This window comes from Pundamilia nyererei, unplaced genomic scaffold (assembly GCF_000239375.1).
Source record: "Pundamilia nyererei isolate P.nyererei 1_Seehausen unplaced genomic scaffold, PunNye1.0 scaffold00032, whole genome shotgun sequence".
In the NCBI taxonomy this organism is placed as follows: Eukaryota; Metazoa; Chordata; class Actinopteri; order Cichliformes; family Cichlidae; genus Pundamilia; species Pundamilia nyererei.
In genome coordinates this window covers 1535709-1556069 of record NW_005187433.1, presented here as the reverse complement: position 1 = coordinate 1556069, position 20361 = coordinate 1535709, and the positions used below count along the sequence as shown (strand labels likewise).

Below are 20361 nucleotides of genomic sequence, written 5' to 3'. Positions count from 1 at the left end.
TATGCCTCTTCTGTGAAGCAGCAACGGTGGTAAAGAAAAGCATCACCTATGCTTACTTTGAGAATTTAGAAAAATCTCAATGACAAAATGTTTCATTGACTTAAAGTTTTGCAAAAATGAGATGTTAAAAGCTCTTTAAAAGCTAGAATGCTAAAGTTTTTTTTAATTTTTTTATTGTTAGGTTTCATTAAACCGCAATATCTTAACTGCCTATATTGCACTTTTGTACTCAATCACAAATGTTTTCCAAGTTTGACATGTAGCCTACTACCTTTTACTCTGATGTTATTATCTTTTGAAAGCCTCCTGTAGAGCTCACATTTGATTTCTTTTCAGGTTGAAACTGATCAGTTGATGTATGTCATCCTGATTATCTCCACTAGAGAGCAGAAGAGATCTATATAACATGCAAGTCACAGCGGTACTATCAAAGGACACCATTTTAAGCTACTTTAATTTATCAGAATGTGTGTGAGTGTTTTGTAAATGTGAATATGGGTGATGAATAGGTCCGTTTTGGCTGTCTGGTTTTTGAGGGCATGCTTGTGTCCATCCTTAGTAACTATTGTGCTCTAACTCTTTGTGTGCATGTGTGTCTCCAGGGGCAGACATACACACAGAGACATCTATTTGCACAACTCCAGCAACCAGTGGGAGGACATAAACACCCTGGAATAAGCCAAACAATTAGTTAAAGAGAGCGTTGTCTATCCCATTAGGTGCAGCTCCTGCTCAATCATGCTGGTATTTCAACACTGGTTGTCCAGCTTCGATTCTGAATAAATCTCCCCCAAAGAGCTTAAAGAGCAAAACGGTAATGAGGTCAAGCCAGTCTGTCAGGCTGACATTAAACCTATATTTAAGATAACATGGTAACACACACACAATAGACTAGCAGGAATAAGGGAATATTAAAGTATATGCATTTGTTGAAAACTTTAATAGGTACACCTGTTCAGTGATTGGTAGTGCAATTATCTAATCAGACAATGACATGTCAGCAGCTCATGGCATCTAGACATGTAGATGCCATCAAGATGACATGTCAAGGTCACGAGCAGATGGTAGCCAGAATTTGCAATAAACAACATGAAAGGGTGCCAGTGGTATAAAGTTGCACTCAAAAAAATAATTCATTGGATGAACGTAATTTTACGTTCTTGCCACTTGCCACTTATATTCCATCTAAACAAATCATGTTATATTAATCCATCTTGATTGTGTTGTCTCAACATGATATATGTGTGTAGGTTTAACATAATATTAACATTAACATTCAATTAATTTGACTTTTGTTCAATCAACATGTTTGCACCACGTTAGTCTAATTAAATTTATTTAAATCCATCTTATATTGTTTAAACACTTTGGCACATCAAAAATCAGTCTTGTCACATGAACTAGTAAAATATTTGTTTGTTACACCAATGATAATCTTGTTGAATGAATGAAATGTAACTTATGTCTGTAGTACATGTTGTATTCATATTAAGTAATGTTCAACCAAAAAAAAAAATATATATATATATCAATGGATTTACAGCAACTTCCAATCCACCCATCTTCTTAGCTTTATCTGGGCTGCGGAAGTGATAGGGCAAGAGGGACAGGGTACATCCTGGACAGGTCGCCAGTCAATCATACAGAGACAAGCAATCATTTGCACTTTAACACCTTTGGGCAATTTAGAATAACCAGTTACCCTTACAACTGCATGACTTTTAACTGTGGAGGAAACCAGAGTACGCAGAGAGAACCCACTGCAAACTTCGCCACATTGTGGATTTGAACACAGGATCTTCTTCCTCTGAGGCAACAGCACGAACCACCATGGCATTAATCTGTCAATACAGACTTAACAAAAGTAGGAAAGCTATGCTTGATGATGCTTTATGTTGTTGTTCTTGACAAGTTAAACCATAAGAAATAGTAACAGCATACACGTGGTGTGGTTGTCTTCCTCTTGTAACCCCACTGATTTTCCTGTGGTTTGACATCTAATGTGATCTTGTGAATTTCGTGAGTCGACCCCCAAAATCAAATTGGGTGGTTGTTACATGCATAAGATCCAAACTTGTAATTTGAACTAAATAATTCCATGTTTTTATGGTGAACGTAATTAAATCATGTAGCATCTGCATGAAATTCAGCAACTTAATTTGTTCTTGTTGAGATGACATCATACAATCTAGTAAGAGTGGCTGGATCCAGGCAACTAACCGCTCTTACTAGATTGTATGATGTCATCTCAACAAGAACAAATTAAGTTGCTGAATTTCATGCAGATGCTACATGATTTAATTACGTTCACCTTAAAAACATGGAATTATTTAGTTCAAATTACAAGTTTGGATCTTATGCATGTAACAACCACCCAATTTCATTTTTTGAGTGTGTGTGGGATATTTTCTTGGCACAATTTGGACACTTCAGTACCAACTGAGCGTTGCTGATGCCCATGCCTTTGTGAGTACAGTGTACCCATCTTCTAATGGCTGCTTCCAACAGGATAGCACACCATGTCACAAAGCAGCTCAGATAAAAAAAATTCTTGAACATAACAATCAGTTCACTTTACTAAAATGGACTCTACAGTCACAGGTCTCAATCCAGTAGAGCACCTTTTGGGATATGCTGTGATGGAAGGTTTGTGTCACAGATGTGCATTTGAAGCAACTGTGTGATGCTCTAATGCCAATATTGACCAAAATGACTGAGGAATACTTCAGAAGGCAAATGGGAGTTCAACACAGTACTAGCAAGAAGTACCTAATTGTCTAATGAGTGTATAATATATACAGTATATATAAATAGGTGAACAAGCAACAGCAAGGATATTCTACAGCTTCAAGCAAATGTACAACACAAATGCCTATCACATGTGGTCGCAAATTTTGAAGCCATCCTGATAACCTCCCACCAACGATGTGGAGATCCAACCTCTTTTAGATCCAATTAAAATCAAGACACTCAAAAAGATGTTCTGGAAAAGAGTAGAATTCTTGGAACAGAGTTTAATACACTGAATCATATGAACAGCAGGAAAAATACATACAGACATTTAGCAAGAGAATTACAAAGCAGAAAACAAGCAAAGCAAAACCCCAGGGTGTACAGCCTTAAGCACAGACAGCAGAGCAACACAAAGGCAGACAGAGAGAAACAGCAGAGGGGAAAAAGTGCTGGGGTGTCCTCTGGTCCCCTGATATATAGGGACCAGTATCCCCGCCCCCTACTGCTGGGTAACTTTCCCACCCGTCCAAACACAGCTGCAGGGTTCAGGTAGCGGCCAAGGTCTTGGCCAGAGGCCAGTCAGGACTCCAGCTACCCTTTGGCTTTGGCTTATCACAATAGGTCATGACACGGTCAAACATCACACATTAATCCTAATTATTAAATCTTGGAAAAAACACTTCAGTGTAGGTTCATAGTGTGTGTGTGTGTGTGTGTGTGTGTGTGTGTGTGTGTGAGTGATTATATCGTATGATATTTTAGTTGTGATGTGTTCAGGATCTCTGTTACAATATTTTTAGGTTTTAGCTTCTGTGAAGGACTTTGTGATTTTTATCTTGAAAGGTGCTATATAAATAAAGTTTTACTTACTTACTTTTACTTATTCTTTTGGTTGTACTTCATGAAAGACATTGAGTGTGTATTAGGGAAGGTTAGTTACCGGAGCTGGAGAGTGAGTTATTTAGGCGAACTCTCAACAGTATTAACTGCCCTGTTACTGTAAAACCTTAATAAACCTCGGTGAAGCAAAATGTCTTGTGCTTAAGACTCTACATGAAAGTTAAAATATGTATGTTCAGTGCACATAGATATATAGTGTATATAGTTACCTAGTTATACATATCACACAAAAATCCACCACACACCTCTGTGTATATGAAACACAACCAGGTTGCCTGAGACATTTACAGACAGAGATGAGGACTGATATGTTTGTCTTCTCATCTGATAACCAGATTTATTAAATACCATCTGACCATTGAGTATTTACAATAAAGGATTTGGAGTGTCAAGCTTGAGATTTCACTCATCTTGTGTTTAGCATTGGAGCATCATGGCAAAGGCACTTTTTATGGATTCAATACCATTGCAATGAAATATTAAATGTCATTTCACAATTCTATTATGAATAAGGCAGCCAAGATCAAATATTGACAGCTACTGTTTATATGCCAGTCGTCCTCTCATTGCCTTGATTAAATACACAGTATAGAGAGAAATAAGCAAAACACACTTCTATTAAGTTCAAAGACATTTATTTCTTTTGGCACCGTCAGTTTCATTCTTAACCCCGAGTAAATTGCACATCTGGTACAGTATTACAATTCATCTGAGAATGCACTGCTACTGATGCTGCTTCTAATTAACATCAGTTAGGGTAGTAACAGCACATTTTCACTAGACTAGAAACCCTACATAGCTCTTAGTAAGTTCAGCCATTAGCCTGAAAATAAGGCTGTTTTACATGAAAAGATACAAACTGAGAACACAATCAGCAGCAGTGTAAAACACCACAATTACATTTATCCACAGTGCTACAATAGGATGTAGATATTTAGCCCTCCCAGTGGGCCAGTGCAAAATTCAAGACCAGGAACGGAAGTTGCAGATACTGAAGCCAAGTAGCTTGGTCAGAGTCCAGTATTATTCAAGTTCATTTATAGGCTATTTGAGCTCAGAACATTTTTGACAAAACAAAGTAATCAAGTTTACATAATTAAACCATTCTGTAAAATTAGAAAATGACAGAATTACAGGTAAACCTAGCAGAAGTCTGTAGTATGATACAACCGTGTTTTCCCATTTTCTTACCTTAAATGACTTGCACAAACATTTTAAAGAGTTTCTCCAAATAACATCATTGGTGTCCTACCACAGTATGTACAGTATGTGATGTAAATGTTTTGCTTTATTGTTTGAAAGGATTTCAGTTTTCCACCTTAACCTCCACAGTTCTGAGATAAAAAAAAAAAGAAAAAAGAAAAAAAAGTCAAAACCACACACATCTAGTCAGAAAATTTGGTGGTTGCCACAATGATGTAGCTCTGAAGATGAGCTCCAGCAGAGACAGGTTAACATAAAAATAAAACCACCAAGGTTCGCACAGCTGACAAGACGAGAGCTTTCATTAGCATATCCTCCCAGGTTTTTAACACCTTCAAAAGACACACGGTACACAAAAGGTGAGCTTTGAATCGGTAAATGGTGGCCAATGCCAAGAGAAGCTTTAAAAGCAAAGAACAGAATTTCTCTTTTTTGCATCTTCTCACCGAGAGTAGCTTAGAGAGCCCGAATCCTAATGCAGCTACATTTACAATAGACCTCATCTGCAGAGAATCTGCACAAAGTGGAAATTGGCATCTAATAAGAAAATAGTGACTTTAGCTGTGCATTATATACATTACTGTAGGTTTTACAATCCAGATTAAACATTGCATATTTGTTTTGAAAGATTTTCCTTGGCCTGCAAAAAAACCACTTTGAATATCAGTATTTATTTGTAAAAATCATTGGTTATGAAGAAGTAAACACAACCAAACCTGGTTGCATATATTGCCTTATTTTTATCAAAAGAATGATAAATTTGGCAAAATAAGCTTTAAGGCTTTCATCTTTAAATTGGATCCTAATAATATGGATTTTCTTTCCTTTTATTAGTCATTCTGACTCTGGAGGCAGTCTGAGCTCTCAGTGGAATGTTTAATGACCTGATGCTTAGTTTCACTGTTAAAATCGAGGTAAAGTAAGGAAGGCTGCCATTCAGAATGCAATGTTTGTTTGGGTGATTTGGCTCAGTTTGAAATCTCATGCCAAATGTTACGGTGAAATGGAGTAAGACATTTTCTTTTGCATAGCCTTTATGAGGGTCAAGAGAGTCAATGAAGATGATCAACTGTACCAATGTAAATTTGGATTGTCTACAATTTCATATAAAAATATTAAATGTCAGCACTCTGAATTATCAGCAAGTCTCTCCTCTACCAGATTTTAGTGGTTGGGAAGAAAATGTCACAGCACAAGATTTGATGGTAATGTCCATGTGCAATCATCTAGGACTCTATTTTGCCTTAGAAAACTCCAGCTTCTGTAAGTAGTGTACCAGCCTCAAGTAGCAAACCCTTCATGTAGGCATTAAAAGTGTAGTACATTGTGAGGAAGTCCTGGGTGCTGAAAAAGGTGTCTGCTAAAGCAAAGCCCAGCGTGGAAGGGATGAATCCTCTGCCATACTCCACCATCCAAGTCCCGGCACTCCACTGGACTGACGTAGCCTCTCCTACAGCATGCACAATAGTGTCACCTGTGGGTAAAGAATATGAAAGAACAGGGGAAAAAAATTACTACAACCCAATAATACTACAGGAGTTTAGCTAATAACATACTGTGCTGTGAAAACTTATTTACCAACAGCCTGATTTTTTTCCTCTTTTGCATATTGTTACACTTACATGTTTCAGGTAATCAAATTTTAACATTAGACAAAGATAATTAAAGTAAATTAAAATGTGGTTTAAATTATTTTTATTTAAAATGGGAAGCTATCCAGAGCTACCTGGCCCGATGTGACAAAAATAAATACCCCCTCTTTAGGGCTGCACGATTAATCGTTAGAAAATCGCGATCTCGATTCATACTTATGTGCGATCTCATTTCCAAATGACAACGATTTTTAAAAAAAAAGAAAAAAAAAAAAAAAAAGACGACGCCGATTGTACCGCATTTTGATCCGGGACGTAATCTGCATGAAAACAAGCGCTCACTCCTGCTCAACAAATGACAAGGGCGGAGCCTTATACCACGTGATACAGAAGCTGTGCTGTGTGATGCTAAAATTAGCAGGGAAAAAACAACGGAGAGCACGTCAGGGGTGACGAGAAAGTGACAGGAGAAAATCCGTCCCGGTCAACCACCCAAACATCAATAACGGGAACCTTATACAGCGCTTCCCTATACACGTCGAACTCCCGCAGGCACAAAGAAATTACGGAGGCTATTACTTATCACCTGACCAAAGATATGGCTCCCATCAACACTGTGCAAAACGAGGGATTTAGGAAAATGAACAACACCCTAGACAAACATCTCTTATGGCGAGAACCCCTCGCCATAAGAACAGTTTCTTCCCCTCTGTTGTTGGACACATGAACAATAAACGTACGACTGTTCCCACCACTAACACATGACCCTACGCTGTGTCACTGCATCATTCCATGTTTTGGCACTGATCACCACCTGCACTCATGTATATATCTTTCTACGTAGCACTTTTAATTCTTATTCTTACTTTTATTTTTTCATGTCTATTTAAGCGCAATTTATGACAGTATGTTTGCACTGAAGCACCACAGCAATTTCCTAATGTTGTAAACCTGCTCAACATTTGGCAATAAAACCCTTTCTGATTCTGATCCTGAAACGCTACACAGTGCCGTCCCGCAACTATTTTTCTATTGTTGCACTACCTGCTCTATACACGCAGCGTCGAGCAATGGTGGAGACGGAATTTCAAGCAGTACAACATTTTGCGGCAACAACAAAACGTGAGACATTTGTTGTTTTTATGTTTATTTATTGTTTTTATGTTCAGTCTCAACTGTTATGAAGTGCAGTTAATAAGTGCAATAAATATTTATACTGGAAAAGAAAATTGTGAGAGAATCGTGATCTCAATTCTAAGCCAAAAAATCTCATTTTATGCAAAATCATGCAGCCCTACCCCTCTTGTTAAATCATAAGAGGGTAATTAACCAGTTTAATTTCAGTAGTCACACGCAGGCCTGATTTCTGCCAGACCTGATGAATCAAGAAATCACTTAAACAGAATCTGTTTCACAAAAACAAAACAAAAAACAAACAAAAAAAAATAAATATATATTATAGTTATTGAGATACATTAAAGTTTCCATTGTGTATAAATGCAAAATTGAATATTGTAATGAGTTAATGCATTACCAGGATAGTATATTTCACTCTTGGTTGTCCCCTCTTTCCACTGTCTGAAGGTTCCAGAAATGATGGTATCAGAAATCTCAGCCCAATAACGACCTGAGAGAAACAGCAAGATGCAAAGAGTCAAAATGATACAATTCAGAGTATTTATAGTTTTCTAAACATACAATTCCAATAGTCTTCTGTAAATCATGTCACAAATCAAATATTATTGTTGGGACTAAGAATGGGACTATATATCAGCATCTCCTAGATTGCAAGGATCAAGTTGTAGCCCACTGTGCAACATTGTAAGGACTTGGACTGGAATGGGGGTGCTTCAGACTGACTTCACTTTAGAGCATAAGAAGGGCAATTCATCCCTTCATATCTGACACCATACTGTAAATAACTCCAGCAGATTTCAACTTTGAGATCAGAGTATCCTGCTCTAGAGTAACTTGTTCCCCAAAACCATTATGTCTGCAGATGTTTACGTCAACTTACACAAAAAAAACCTTTTTTTGGAGCTGATCCATCTATGTACCGTAAATGTCGGGCTATAAGCCGCTACTTTTTGCACAAGCTTTGAACCCTGCGGCTTTTAGTCAGGTGCGGCTTTTCTATGGATTGCCCGTGATTTTTGTCATATCGTAAGACGATTTGTTTTGTGTGTTCCGCTGTTGTACGGCACTACGTTGCCTGGCGGACGGACATGTGACTAACATACCACTCTTGAACCCCGATCCTTCCGCCAGGCAACGTAGTGCCGTATGAAGTAGCGCGAAAAACAAACTTCAAAGTAGCGGTACACGTTCAGCGGGAGTCGTGGATGATGAGCGGCGATAAACTTGCAAGTTATGCCCAAAAAGCAAGTTATGCCCAACTCCACCGGTGGATTCTGACAGCGTGGAAAAGTGTGAAAACATCCACGATCACCAACGGATTTTGAAGGGCTGGACTGCTGCATGATGGAGAGGAGAACACCGCCACGGCCCTTCTGAGGGTGTTCGACTCTGACACTGACAATGAGGATTTCTTTGGTTTTGAAAGTGACAACGAAGGAGAGAAGAAGAGTGGATGACGAAGCCATCCTGAGCCTGTTTGTATCCGACACTGGAGAAGAGGACTTTGGTGGTTTTAGTGCGCAGGAAGAAGAGAAAGATGGTGGTGAATGACTGACTTTTCTTCTTGTTAAAGCTGTGTCACTGCACCTGAGCCTAAAAGGTAGTCCGAATCTATTTTTCTGGTGTGCTGTAGGCTACTGTTATGTACTACATGTGCAAATATGTACCCATAACTTGTTTTTCAAAATATTAATAAAAGTGATGTCTCCAAACAGCCATCTCTTTCCTGACAATTCCCTTTGTGCATATTCTCTTACATATGATAAGTCAACATTGAAACACCTGCGGCTTTTGGTCAGGTGCGGCTAATGTATGTACAAAACAGGATTTTCCCCTGATTTTAGCTTGTGCGGCTAATATTTAGGTGCGCTTTGTAGTCCGGGAAATGCGGTCTCTCTCTTTAACTGCTCTCCTTCCTCACCTGAGTGTCCTCCAGTGTCCACCGCAGTGCCAAACAGTATCAAGTACTCTGTGAGAGAGGCATGGAGGACACACATGGAGCCCATCCAGCCTCCAGCATTCACAAACACCCACTGCAAGTCCTCATCAGGGAGGATGTGTCCAGGATACCTAGTTCAAATATACTTTGTTAGCCATTTATTTAACGTTAAAAAACTGATTAATAATCTGAATACCAAGTGAGAGTTTTCTGTGCAAATTTACCAGTTTTGAGTTTTAGTAGGAAAATCGGAGGAAAGTACCTCAAGGTCAAAGAAATCATTATGGACAACTTTCACTTTGGCTTTATTTTAGACTACACCAATTTTTCATACAGTATTAAAAAATGAAAGTGAATAAGACATCCATACTATACCAAGAAAGAATGAAGTGAAATGAGCACATGCTGAAGAGATAAGTTGCATCATGTTGCAGCTAATAAGTAGCTTAAACAACCTAATAGTGATGGAAATTGTACAGAAGCAACCACAAGCTGCCTGATACATGCAAGCCTGCGTGTAACGGTATCGTTACCTTTTTCTCAGCTCCACCACCACTTTGGAGAAAGCCTGCTCATGGTCCTGTCCTGAGAACAGACACATTTAAAATGCACAGGACATGCAGATATGGCAGTTCAGGCAACCGAAATTAGCTTCGCTTTAAATATAAACGAAATGAAGTGGCAACTTTTTTCACATGCAAACCCAAACTCACCTGCATACTGTTTGGCCAATTTGGCGACGTCTTCTTTGTTGAACACATACTGCTTGCTGGCCAACCAATACCGCAACAACAGCACGGTCAGGACGGTGACTCCGGCGAACACCAGAAGTCTTAAAATGATTTTGAGCAGGGACATGGCTGAACAAAACGCACAGACACACAGACAGGTTTGGCTACATGCATATAGGGAGGCGGACTGGCGTGGTGCTCCGCTCACAGCCTCTTCCTGGTCAGGTGAGGGAGGGAACTTTACGCTTAGCCAATCATGGGCCGAGTCAGTAGCGTAGGCAGCGCGCGACTCCAGGGTTGCCAGCACAATGCAAAACCGTCTTTTTCTAAAGACATTAAAATATCATATTAAAAAAAAACCAGTTGACCAAAGCTAAACATTTCAGGCTGCTGTATTGGGTGGTAACAGTCTAATGACAAATTATCCTTAGTTTGACGTTTTCAGTCTTATTTACTTACTTATTTGTTTAGATTTTTAGAAGTGTGCCATTGCATACCGGCTTGTGCACAATAGCAACCTTTCGCTTGTCAACAAAACAGGAAGTAGGCCAAGGTTTGTTGTGGACCGTGTTGATTTAGCGTCATACGCTAAAGTCCAGAGAAAGCTCATGGTTCAAAAAAAGAACACCGGGGAGGAGACAGCTGTGAAACAGTGAGTTACCGACATGAGCGGGAAGCAAGACGTCAGTTTTGACCCAAAAGGTACGCATTTTTTTGTGAATTTACAAACGTTAAAAAGCTAATTTCAATCACTCACTATATCCAATGACAGACACGGATAATGGATAATGAGTAGGACTTCTTAAATTTGTCAGTTTGCCTTAATGTTTAAGCATAAAAATGACTTCTATAATTTCCCGAGTTCTTCATTATTGTTTACCAAAAAGGTACTGCACTGGAAACAGTTAAAGCTAAAATGCATTCAGTCATGCTTCGGGGCTTGTTCACTACTCGAATTCACTGGTAGGTTATGGGAGTTTACACAAAGTCTTTAGTTATGTTGTACCCTGCACTTTTTCCCCTGTCGGCCTGACAGACATGCTGACTCTGCCAGCTGTCTTGTGACTGTAGTTCCTGTAGTTCATGTTGTAGCTACAAAACCTGCTCCTGAATGCTTTTTGGGGTGTGTCTTATAAGTAATAGTAAATGTTTAAATCGGGAATGTCAAACTCATTGTACATCGTGGGTAAGATGCACCCAACTTTGATCTGTCACTGTAAAAAAGTTTGATACACAAATTAAACCTTGAGATATTTTAATATAAGAAAAAAGTGCAGTTTCAAATTCAAATTTTATTTGTCACACACACACAACCATACACAGTATGACATGAGATGAAATGCTTGTAGCTGTGCAATGCAATGCCCGACCATTAAATGACAGTGGTTTTACAGTATTTACAATTTACAGGTTATTACAAAATTTACAGATTTAACTTAGACATTTACAGTAAAAAATGTGCAAGTAGCAGAAAGAGATTATAAATTATAGGAAGTGTGCATGAAGAAAAACCAGAGTGCGTGTGGTGATGTGATGTGTGTGAGAGTCCAGTCTTATAGTGATGTGATGTGTGTGGGAGAGTCCAGTCCTACACCTGGTTCAGGTCCCGAATAGCCTGGGGGAAGAAGCTCCTCCTCATTCTCTCTGTTTTGGCCTTAAGGGAGCGGAAGCGCTTCCCAGACCTCAACAGTGAGAAGAGTCCATTGTTGGGATGGGAGAGGTCCATCATAATCTTCCTAGCTTTGGTCTTGCACCGCTTGGTGTAGATGGACAGCAGGTCAGGGAGCTCTGGTTGAATGATGCGTTCGGCTGAGCGCACCACTCTTTGCAGATCTTGTCTGTCCTGCTTGGTGCTGTTCCCAAACCAGGTGCAGATGTTTCCCGTCAGGATGCTCTCGATGGTGCAGGAGTAAAAGTTCTTGAGCACCTTCAGTGGCAGATGGAAGTCTCTAAGTCTTCTGAGGAAGAAGAGACGCTGACGGGCTTTCTTAACCAGGGTGTTGATGTGACAGGACCATGACAGGTCCTGAGTGATGTGGACACCCAGGTATCGGAAACTGTCTACTCTCTCTACTGGTGTGCCACTGATGACGAGGGGCTTGTAATTCCTCGCCTGCTTTGTAGTGAAGTCCACGATCAGCTCCTTAGTCTTGCTGACGTTTAGGAGGAGGTTATTCTCCTGGCAAAGGAAATCACCGTTTTTCTACATGGTAAATAACCTTTTCTGTAGTGATTTAAAGAAATTGTAAGAAATAAATGTGTAAAATTACTGAAAAAGTATAAAACACAAAGATTTTTGTTTTGTTTTGTTTTTTTATGGAAAATGTCCTTTTTTGTGTACCCACTGTAAAAAATACCCAGACATTTCTATTGAACAAAAAGGAACTTCCTGTTGTTTAATTTAATTTTCTATCTGTTACCTAATTCCTTTGGTGTAGCATGGCCCATAGGGGAGGTTTTTTGTTATTAAAGCTGTGAAACGTATGAAAATAAAGTTAAGTCCAAGATTTATGCCTTCCTTCACACTTTCCAAAACTGTCCAGTAGGTCTGCTCGATTATGGCAAAAATGATAATCACGATTATTTTCACTGAAATTGAGATCTCGATTATTTGACGATATTTATTTAACAACAACAATGTATTGAATAATGGCTTTAAAGATTGTCAAAAAATAATAAAATAGTGTGCAAATACTGATAACAGTGCAAATGTTTGCAATATAAAAAATAAATGAAAAATGTAAACATCTATGTTTAGTGAACTTTGCAGTGTTGCTTTGTGGTGCCGCTACAACATCGTAGCAAAGTTTACACACTATGTCTACTTGATCCACGTCTGACTCTGCGAACCCATAATGTTTCCACACCATTGAAGTTTTTTTATCTCTCTTTTCAACCAGCGGCAGTCACTCTCCTCTCCAAATAACTTCTGCTTAGCTTTCCGAGCTTCCCTCGGGTCCTCTTAATCAGTGGTCCCCAACCCCCGGGCCTCGGACCGGTACCAGTCCGTGAGTCGTTTGGTACCGGGCCGCGAGAGTTGAGGCTCAGGTGTGAAATGTATAGTTTTCAGGGTTTTTATCGGTTTTCAGCGTTATTTTGTTATCGTTTTTATCGTTTACTCGGTTTTCCTGGGTCTTTTCCTGTGTGTTATGAATAAATTTATTTTTTCTTTAGTTTTATTTTATTCAGTTTTTATTCAGTGCTTTGGAAATGACAGTCTTCATTACAAAGCTTTCTTCGTTATGAATTAGCATACATGTTTTTTTTGAACATTTGAAGAACTAGCAAAAAACCCCACAAACTCTTGTAGTTCACATAAAGTCAGAGGTAAAAACGACAAGGAGCAGGTGCATCTAGTACAGGTAGAGCTGCTGCAAAAACCCACCGAGCCCAGCAGCCAGCAACAAATTCTGGATCCTTTGCTTTTAGTTAGCAATTAGCATTAGCAGCACATCCTGCGTCTGATGTGAAAGGACTTTTATGCTGCGCACTGTGACTCACAGCAATGGTCCCGGGTCAGCCCTGACGTTGTGTTAAACTAATCCTAAAGTAATAATGTATTTCTAACCACTGACATACCACAACTTTATCCTTTCAACAGCTGCTGAAAGTAAGGGGACCTAACTGCTATCGGATATTTACATAGAGATTACCCTTCAAGGACCTGCAGTTCAAAAGAGTGCCCCTCCGACAGCCAAACCCATCTGTTCTCTGATTGGATTGTTTAATTTGTGATTGACATGACATTGACCAATCAGCTTAAAGGAAGAAAAATAGGGTCAAAATTCGTACTTGTAACTTGCAGGGGTTTTTTTGGGCTAAGTCCACACACAAATCTTTTTTACACATACAAATCTTTTTTACAAGTACAAAACCGATTTACAAGTACAAAATATTTATGACCACATTTTGAGCCCATAGAGACTGCTGCTCTTAATTGTTGTGACACGTGTTCGAAATGCAGAGAGGTGCGCTCGATTTGCCACACGGAGCAGCGCGAGAGTAAAGCACGAGGGAGGGGCTAATAATCGGCTCAGTCATTTTTAATGATCGTTGAAAGCCCAGATCGTAATCGTGATTAAAATCCGATTAATTGATCAGCCCCACTGTCCAGTGGGGCCAGATTGGAGTCTTTGCCAGGCCAATTTTTGCCCCCGGGCCTTATGTTTGAAGCCTGTGGTTTCAATAATGTATGTGTGTTATTACATTGTCTTGTTACATTTTATCACTTGTCTTGTGTAACTTTAGAGCACCAGCACTTGCGTTACAACCCTCTTAGGGACAGCTGGGTTCTTGTGTCCGCCCACCGCATGAAGAGACCTTGGGCAGGTCAAGTTGAAAGACCACCTGAGGAGCACATACCAAGATATGACCCAAATAACCCACTTTGTCCTGGGAACAAAAGGGCAAATGGAAAGGTGAGAAGAGGCATTGAACAGCATTCTTTGGTTCTGATCACAACAAGTAGTAAATCCACAAACAAGGCATCCATTGGAAAACATATTGATAATGTCGTGGATAGTTCATCTATTCTTCTCTCCATTTATTATTGATGTTGTAGACATTAACAATCATACATAATGCTAAATTGCGCTGTAACATTGCCAGCAGTTCCAAATAAGAGGTTTCTTCACTCCTCATTCTGCTTGGGTTTTGAAAGAAAATGTTTTTCGTCTGCTGTTTTCTAATATCTCTCCAACTGTCTGCTTTTCTCCAGGGGAATCCAGATTATGACAGTACCTTTGTGTTTGAGAATGACTTCCCCGCTCTTCAGCCTGACGCTCCAGACCCTGGTGAGTTCTAGTGCAGTCTAAATACTGTAAGGAAAAGGAGAAGTAACTGCAGTACCTTTTTAATAAAATATTTAAGCAAGTAACTGCAATTCTTTCTTTCTTGCAAACTCGACTTTCGTGTAGCTCTTTAGCTATTTGGTTATAATACTTAAATATGATAAAGTATATATTGTTGTTTTGTTCTTCAGGTTCAGACCAAGATCCATTATTTCAGTCTAAAGCTGCAAGAGGTGTCTGGTAAGAACAAATCTTAATATCTCAATCTATATGTGTATGAAATGCAGTGCTCATAATGAAATGTATAATACATAGTATAAATTAATATGCAGTTGGTAAGTTATAATTTAATCTAGGACACGATGCATATTAATCAGTGTTCCTTTTCAAAATTATGATGCATTCAAATGTATGACTAATTAAATCTAAGCTGATGACTGCAATCAGAGCAGTCATGCTGAGGCAACTCTTAATTCGTTGTTGTCATCATCTTCATCATAATCAGCTATTAGATGACGCTAATTTTGTTCATCAACGCACTGCATGCTTCCTGTTTTCAGGACATCTTGAACTTGAGCAAAACAAAATCACCAAGCCACCGTACATACATTAGAAAGTGATGTTATTTTGTGCAACCAGCAGATGGAGATGTTTTATCAGTACTCTAGTTTGTAGCTCCTTGGTGCATGAGTGATATTTTCCTAAATCCATCCACACTGATAAATAACATGTCCTTCGGTAGCTCAAAATGCCTATTCCTGGGTGTATCTTGTATTCTACAAAGTTCAACTTAAGAATGTTTTACAACAGGAGTCAGCTCAATAAACACTGGCTGCTGGATTTATACATCTCCAGAGAAGCTTAAAAAAGACCTAAATCCTTTGTTTGTGCGCACTTCTATAATACAATACACAGCATTTTCTATTTCAAAAATTCACAGATTACATTTTTCCCTCTCTGGGTACTTGGCCACACATGATTCTTGCTATGCTATGAATCAAAGATATATAATTGTCAAATTGGTTTAAGGAGCGCTTTCAGGGTAAAATATTAAAAGATGAACCTAAAACTCCAACAGGTTGTGGCATATAGGCCTTTATAAGAGACAAAATGAGTGGTTGAAATTTTTTAAGTGGTGTTTTACTAGTAGCAAACTTCAAGGTGAAAGTGGAAAATTCCACAAGTAAAACTCAACCAATAAGAGTGGACAGATGTAAGAGCCCAGAAATCAACAAAATCACCAAAAATTCACCAAAGTCAATTCAAATCAGACAAAAAAGACCACACAGATAATATAAATACATCTTCAAAGGCAAATTAAGTCTATAAGAACAAAGTAAAATTTTTCTTAAAAAATGCATTTTACTAGTTTGTTATAAACTTTATTTGCCTTCGAAGGTTAAATCTAACAAGAATAAAGGGATTTAAATTTTATATGAATAGAGAGTGCTTTGGAGTTTTTTGATATTTTTGCATAAATAATATTCAGTCTGAAGGTAACATTCCCAAACAATCCTGTGCTCTGGGAATTCTTGCTTGATTCTGTCTGACAGCAGAGTTGCATAACTACTGAATAATAGATTTAATCAAAAAATATTGTGCTGGTTGAAAACTAAAGACTCTTCTTTTTTTTTCTTTTCTAAATCCCATGTGCTGGCAGATGTAGAGGCCGTCAGGTGTTGCTTACCACACTCGCAATGTGATGAAGCACAGAAACAGCAGTGACTGACTTAAAAAATATAGTACATTTTAGGGTACTTTTCTTCCTCTGTCTCACTTTAGGTGAGAGTGTGTGATTTTGCTCGCAGTGTGAGGTTGTATTCATATTTGTTCACACATCCAGCATGCTGCTGCTTTCCTTTTAGTGTATCTGTGATCAGTATTTGCTTTTGTGGCCATATTAACAGAATAATAAACGTGAAAAATAAAGTAGATCTTTGTACCCTGCAGCAAAGTTCAGTGCCAATTAGAGGGGAGTGCAGAATTGGAAATGTAATTTAGGGGATCTGGGTCACGGAAGGCAATAGAAAGCTGTAGTGCAACAAAAGAAATAAGAACGTTTTTAACACTTTATCATAGTAGGCTACCCCTCTCAGCACTGTGGTGACAAAAAATTGGTCTCACTTTATTTTACAGACCTGACAGTGTCTTGTTTTCCTTTCTAGGAAAACTAAGTATAGCTGCCCAGGAATATTTCTAAGAAGGACTTTGAAATTTGCTAAAACTTTTAGTAAAAGCAATGTCAGTTGACACCTTACAATAATTATAGTTATTTAATGGTGTAATTTGCTGTCAGTACAGGTGTCTTTTTGTCTTAAATTTAACTTCAAGCAAAAGGAAGATTCAAGAGATAATTAGGTGTTCTGGTTTTGTTGTTGTGTCAGATTTAAGGTAACTTAAGATTATATTTCTTGAAAAAAATGTCTCTGGAAATCAACAATTTCCATCTAATTACTCATTTACTTTAAAGCTAGCTTGTGTATACAGTAATAAAACAAAAACAAAAAACCCCTCAATTTTGTTTAAGCACAGCTCTGTTAAGGTCATGCTACAGCATTTCATTTGGGTTTTTACTTTGACTGGACCATTACAACCACCTTGAGTCTTGTCTTTCATTTGCTAATGTCCTGTTATGTGACCCCTTTTCGCCCAAGCTTTAGATGTCCGACACATGCCCTCAGATTGGACTCTAGATTGCTCTGATATACAGAGGAGTTCAAGGTTAGCTCAGTGACTGCCATGTACCCGGGTCCTGTGGCTGGAAAGCAAACCGTGCTTGACAGTTGTTGTGTTGATTGTTGGTTTTTACACTTCTATATATTCCTGCTATACTGCTATATTTTTTAAAGAGAAGAGGCTTTCTCATAGCAACCCTTTCTAACAAGCCAGACTTGTTCAGTCTTTTTGTAATTCTGCTGTAATGAACATTTAACATGTAGAGTAGTCTGATAAGTACCCCTTAGGTTTTTTTTTTTGCAATTTGTCTCAACATTGCACGGTCTGACCTTAGGGTGAACTTGCTGGAACATCCACTGCTGGGAACATTATTGCATTGTGTTAACAAACACCTGAATGCTTCAGGCCAGCAATCTGCCCAAACATCTGCTTTTACAGAGGTGATTACATTTGCGGAAGATCAATTAATCAAGCGTGTTTTATTAGCAGCACCTGGCTGTTACTCACCCCCTTAATTCCTATAGAAGCAATACGGATGTATTTAATTTTTCACAGGACCTCATGCATTAAAAAAAGTATTTTTGACATTTTACAACAGAGCCCAAAGTAAACTGTTTTAAAAGAGAAAGCTCACAGTTGCTTGATGTTGTGTTAGCTGCGCTACATGGTTTGATGAGCTGGTCAAACTGGTGCACAGTAAAAACTGCTGTTGGAAATATAAATAAAATTTCTGCTCTTCTCATAGCAAGTGCTGATATCTTCAGTGATCCTCTGACTTTTTGCTTTCGATCAGCTTCATTGTGTCAGATGTTTAATTTGTGCTGTTTGTTTACAAAAGTTGGTTAAAATGCCTAAACAACCCCCCACCCACGACCCTGAAAAGGATAAGCGGAAGAGGATGGATGGTTTTGTATGGTGATCTGAAAGCAACCACATGCCATACCACATTAATGGAAAATTAAACTAGTCTTAACCCCAACTACTATTTTCTTAAACTTAACTATACGCTTTAAAGATGTTTTGACCTCAAACTTGAATCATTCAGTTTTATGGTTAGCTGCCCTCATATATCTGTGTAAATATGACTCGTGTTGGAAACACCCAGCTCCCATCTGCTCTATTAGCCTTCTCATGAACAATGTATAAACCAACATTCAGTTTTGCTCAGAGCGTAAACACCAAAGTCGTGTTCAATTATTGATCACACACTAGCTGCTTGGGCCCAAGAAGAGCCTGCCTGTTGATAGAAATTTCATTATTCTCACTCTGACAGTCAAGTTGATTTTCCTTGCTACTACAGATAAGCCTGAAAGCAAACACATGGAGACATGTCTTCTTGACGTTACCACTACTACATGTGCGGACACACACACACACACACACACACACACACACACACACACACACACACACACACACACACACACACACACACACACACACACTGTTCTGTACATCACTTGCTATGAGAGTTACACTTGTTAATTAAGTCCGGGAGATGCAGGGGGGGCTGCTTGTCAGTGCCAGCCAATTCATAACGCTGTGTGAGTGTGAAGCTCTGCAGATGGTGGGAAGCAAAAGAGATAACAGTACAGTATGTTTCCATGCCACAGTTAGATATGGACGTGAGCCAGACTTTTTTTAAGCAGGTTTCTCTTAATTGGAGTGTAAGCTTAGCAAGTTTGTCTCCTGATCCAGGTTCCATAAGTAATTGTTGTTGTAAGAAGCGACGTTTTTGTGGATGTTAACTGGAAGCTCCTGATAGCAACTGAAGTACGCACAACCGACATTTATAGATTTCTGTGTGTGTGTGTTATGTCAAGTTGGGTGTTTTCAACCCAAGTTAATAACTGTCCAAGGGCTAAGTATGTCACAGCAGCTAACACTGCCCTGTTGTAGAAAGACAAACCAAGCTTTTTTTAAATAGTTTTTCTATCAGTACCTTTAGTGGCTCCATATTGCAGTGACTTACAAGGTTGTTGGTTTGATTCCAGCTGGAGACACAAGTCCCTTTGGATAGCATCAGGAAATGCATCCACTGTGAAACTACTAAAACATGCAGAGCTTCCTGCACACCTTAATTTAATTATTGTATTGTTCACACACATTACAAACACATTCTGTTGTGGTGAGGTTGGACCCTGAGCAATATTAACAAGTGCTCATGTCACTTCAGCATTTTCTTATCATTCACGTCATTCAACAGGCATCTCCGAAAATGTTAGAGCACTTTTGCAAATGTGTGATGTCTTGATGAATCGAGCAGATATTTGAAGTTTACACAGAAACATTCTTCGAGAAAATATCTTAAAAGTTTATTTTGTGATCAGAAAGAGTAATATTTCAAACTCCGCCACTCTGTGTTCCTCCGCCACTGCCTCGTTTGAGTTTTGGACGAAATGCATTCTGGGATATTGCATTTCGTCATTTCGAGCTGGTTGGAGACCAAAACAGCCAATCAGATATTTTTTTTTTTGCATCCAAGTCTGTGATTGGCTGGTTTTATGGCACAAATATAACGGTGTAGAGAAAGAGTTGAACGCGCACAGGCAGAAATGTTGAGAGCGCGAGCAACACATTGAGAGCGAGCGCAAACACAAAAACTGAGCGAGAGGGGCTGCTGTGTGTGTGTGTGTGTGTGTGTGTGTGTGTGTGTGTGT

General features: G+C 38.9%; 2 protein-coding genes across 2 annotated transcripts in view; one reads left to right on the top strand and one right to left on the bottom strand.

The window, feature by feature from the left end:
• Positions 1-4903: 4903 nt before the first annotated feature.
• On the bottom strand, positions 4904-10450 carry sigmar1 (sigma non-opioid intracellular receptor 1). The gene is made up of 5 exons (XM_005729213.1): positions 10218-10450; positions 10038-10089; positions 9487-9635; positions 7963-8055; positions 4904-6310 (listed from the first exon to the last, which is right to left on the bottom strand). The coding sequence occupies exons 1-5, from the start codon at positions 10360-10362 to the stop codon at positions 6081-6083; spliced, it is 669 nt and encodes a 222-aa protein (XP_005729270.1). The 5' UTR covers positions 10363-10450; the 3' UTR covers positions 4904-6080.
• Positions 10451-10767: 317 nt separating this feature from the next.
• galt (galactose-1-phosphate uridylyltransferase) overlaps positions 10768-20361 on the top strand; it is a 42971-nt gene continuing 33377 nt past the window's right edge. The window contains exons 1-4 of the mRNA XM_013909843.1: positions 10768-10937; positions 14484-14653; positions 14953-15028; positions 15217-15265. Coding sequence (XP_013765297.1) covers positions 10901-10937; positions 14484-14653; positions 14953-15028; positions 15217-15265 — 332 coding nt within the window. The 5' untranslated portion in view covers positions 10768-10900. The remainder of the gene's footprint in view (positions 10938-14483; positions 14654-14952; positions 15029-15216; positions 15266-20361) is intronic.

Coding starts and splice junctions, on each gene's coding strand:
- sigmar1 (XM_005729213.1), bottom strand. CDS start 10,362: ATGTCCCTGCTCAAAATCATTTTAAGACTTCTGGTGTTCGCCGGAGTC. Junction 9,636..10,037: donor GTGGTGGAGCTGAGAAAAAG/GTAACGATACCG, acceptor TATTTGAACTAG/GTATCCTGGACACATCCTCC. Junction 6,311..7,962: donor GAGTGAAATATACTATCCTG/GTAATGCATTAA, acceptor CTTTACCCACAG/GTGACACTATTGTGCATGCT.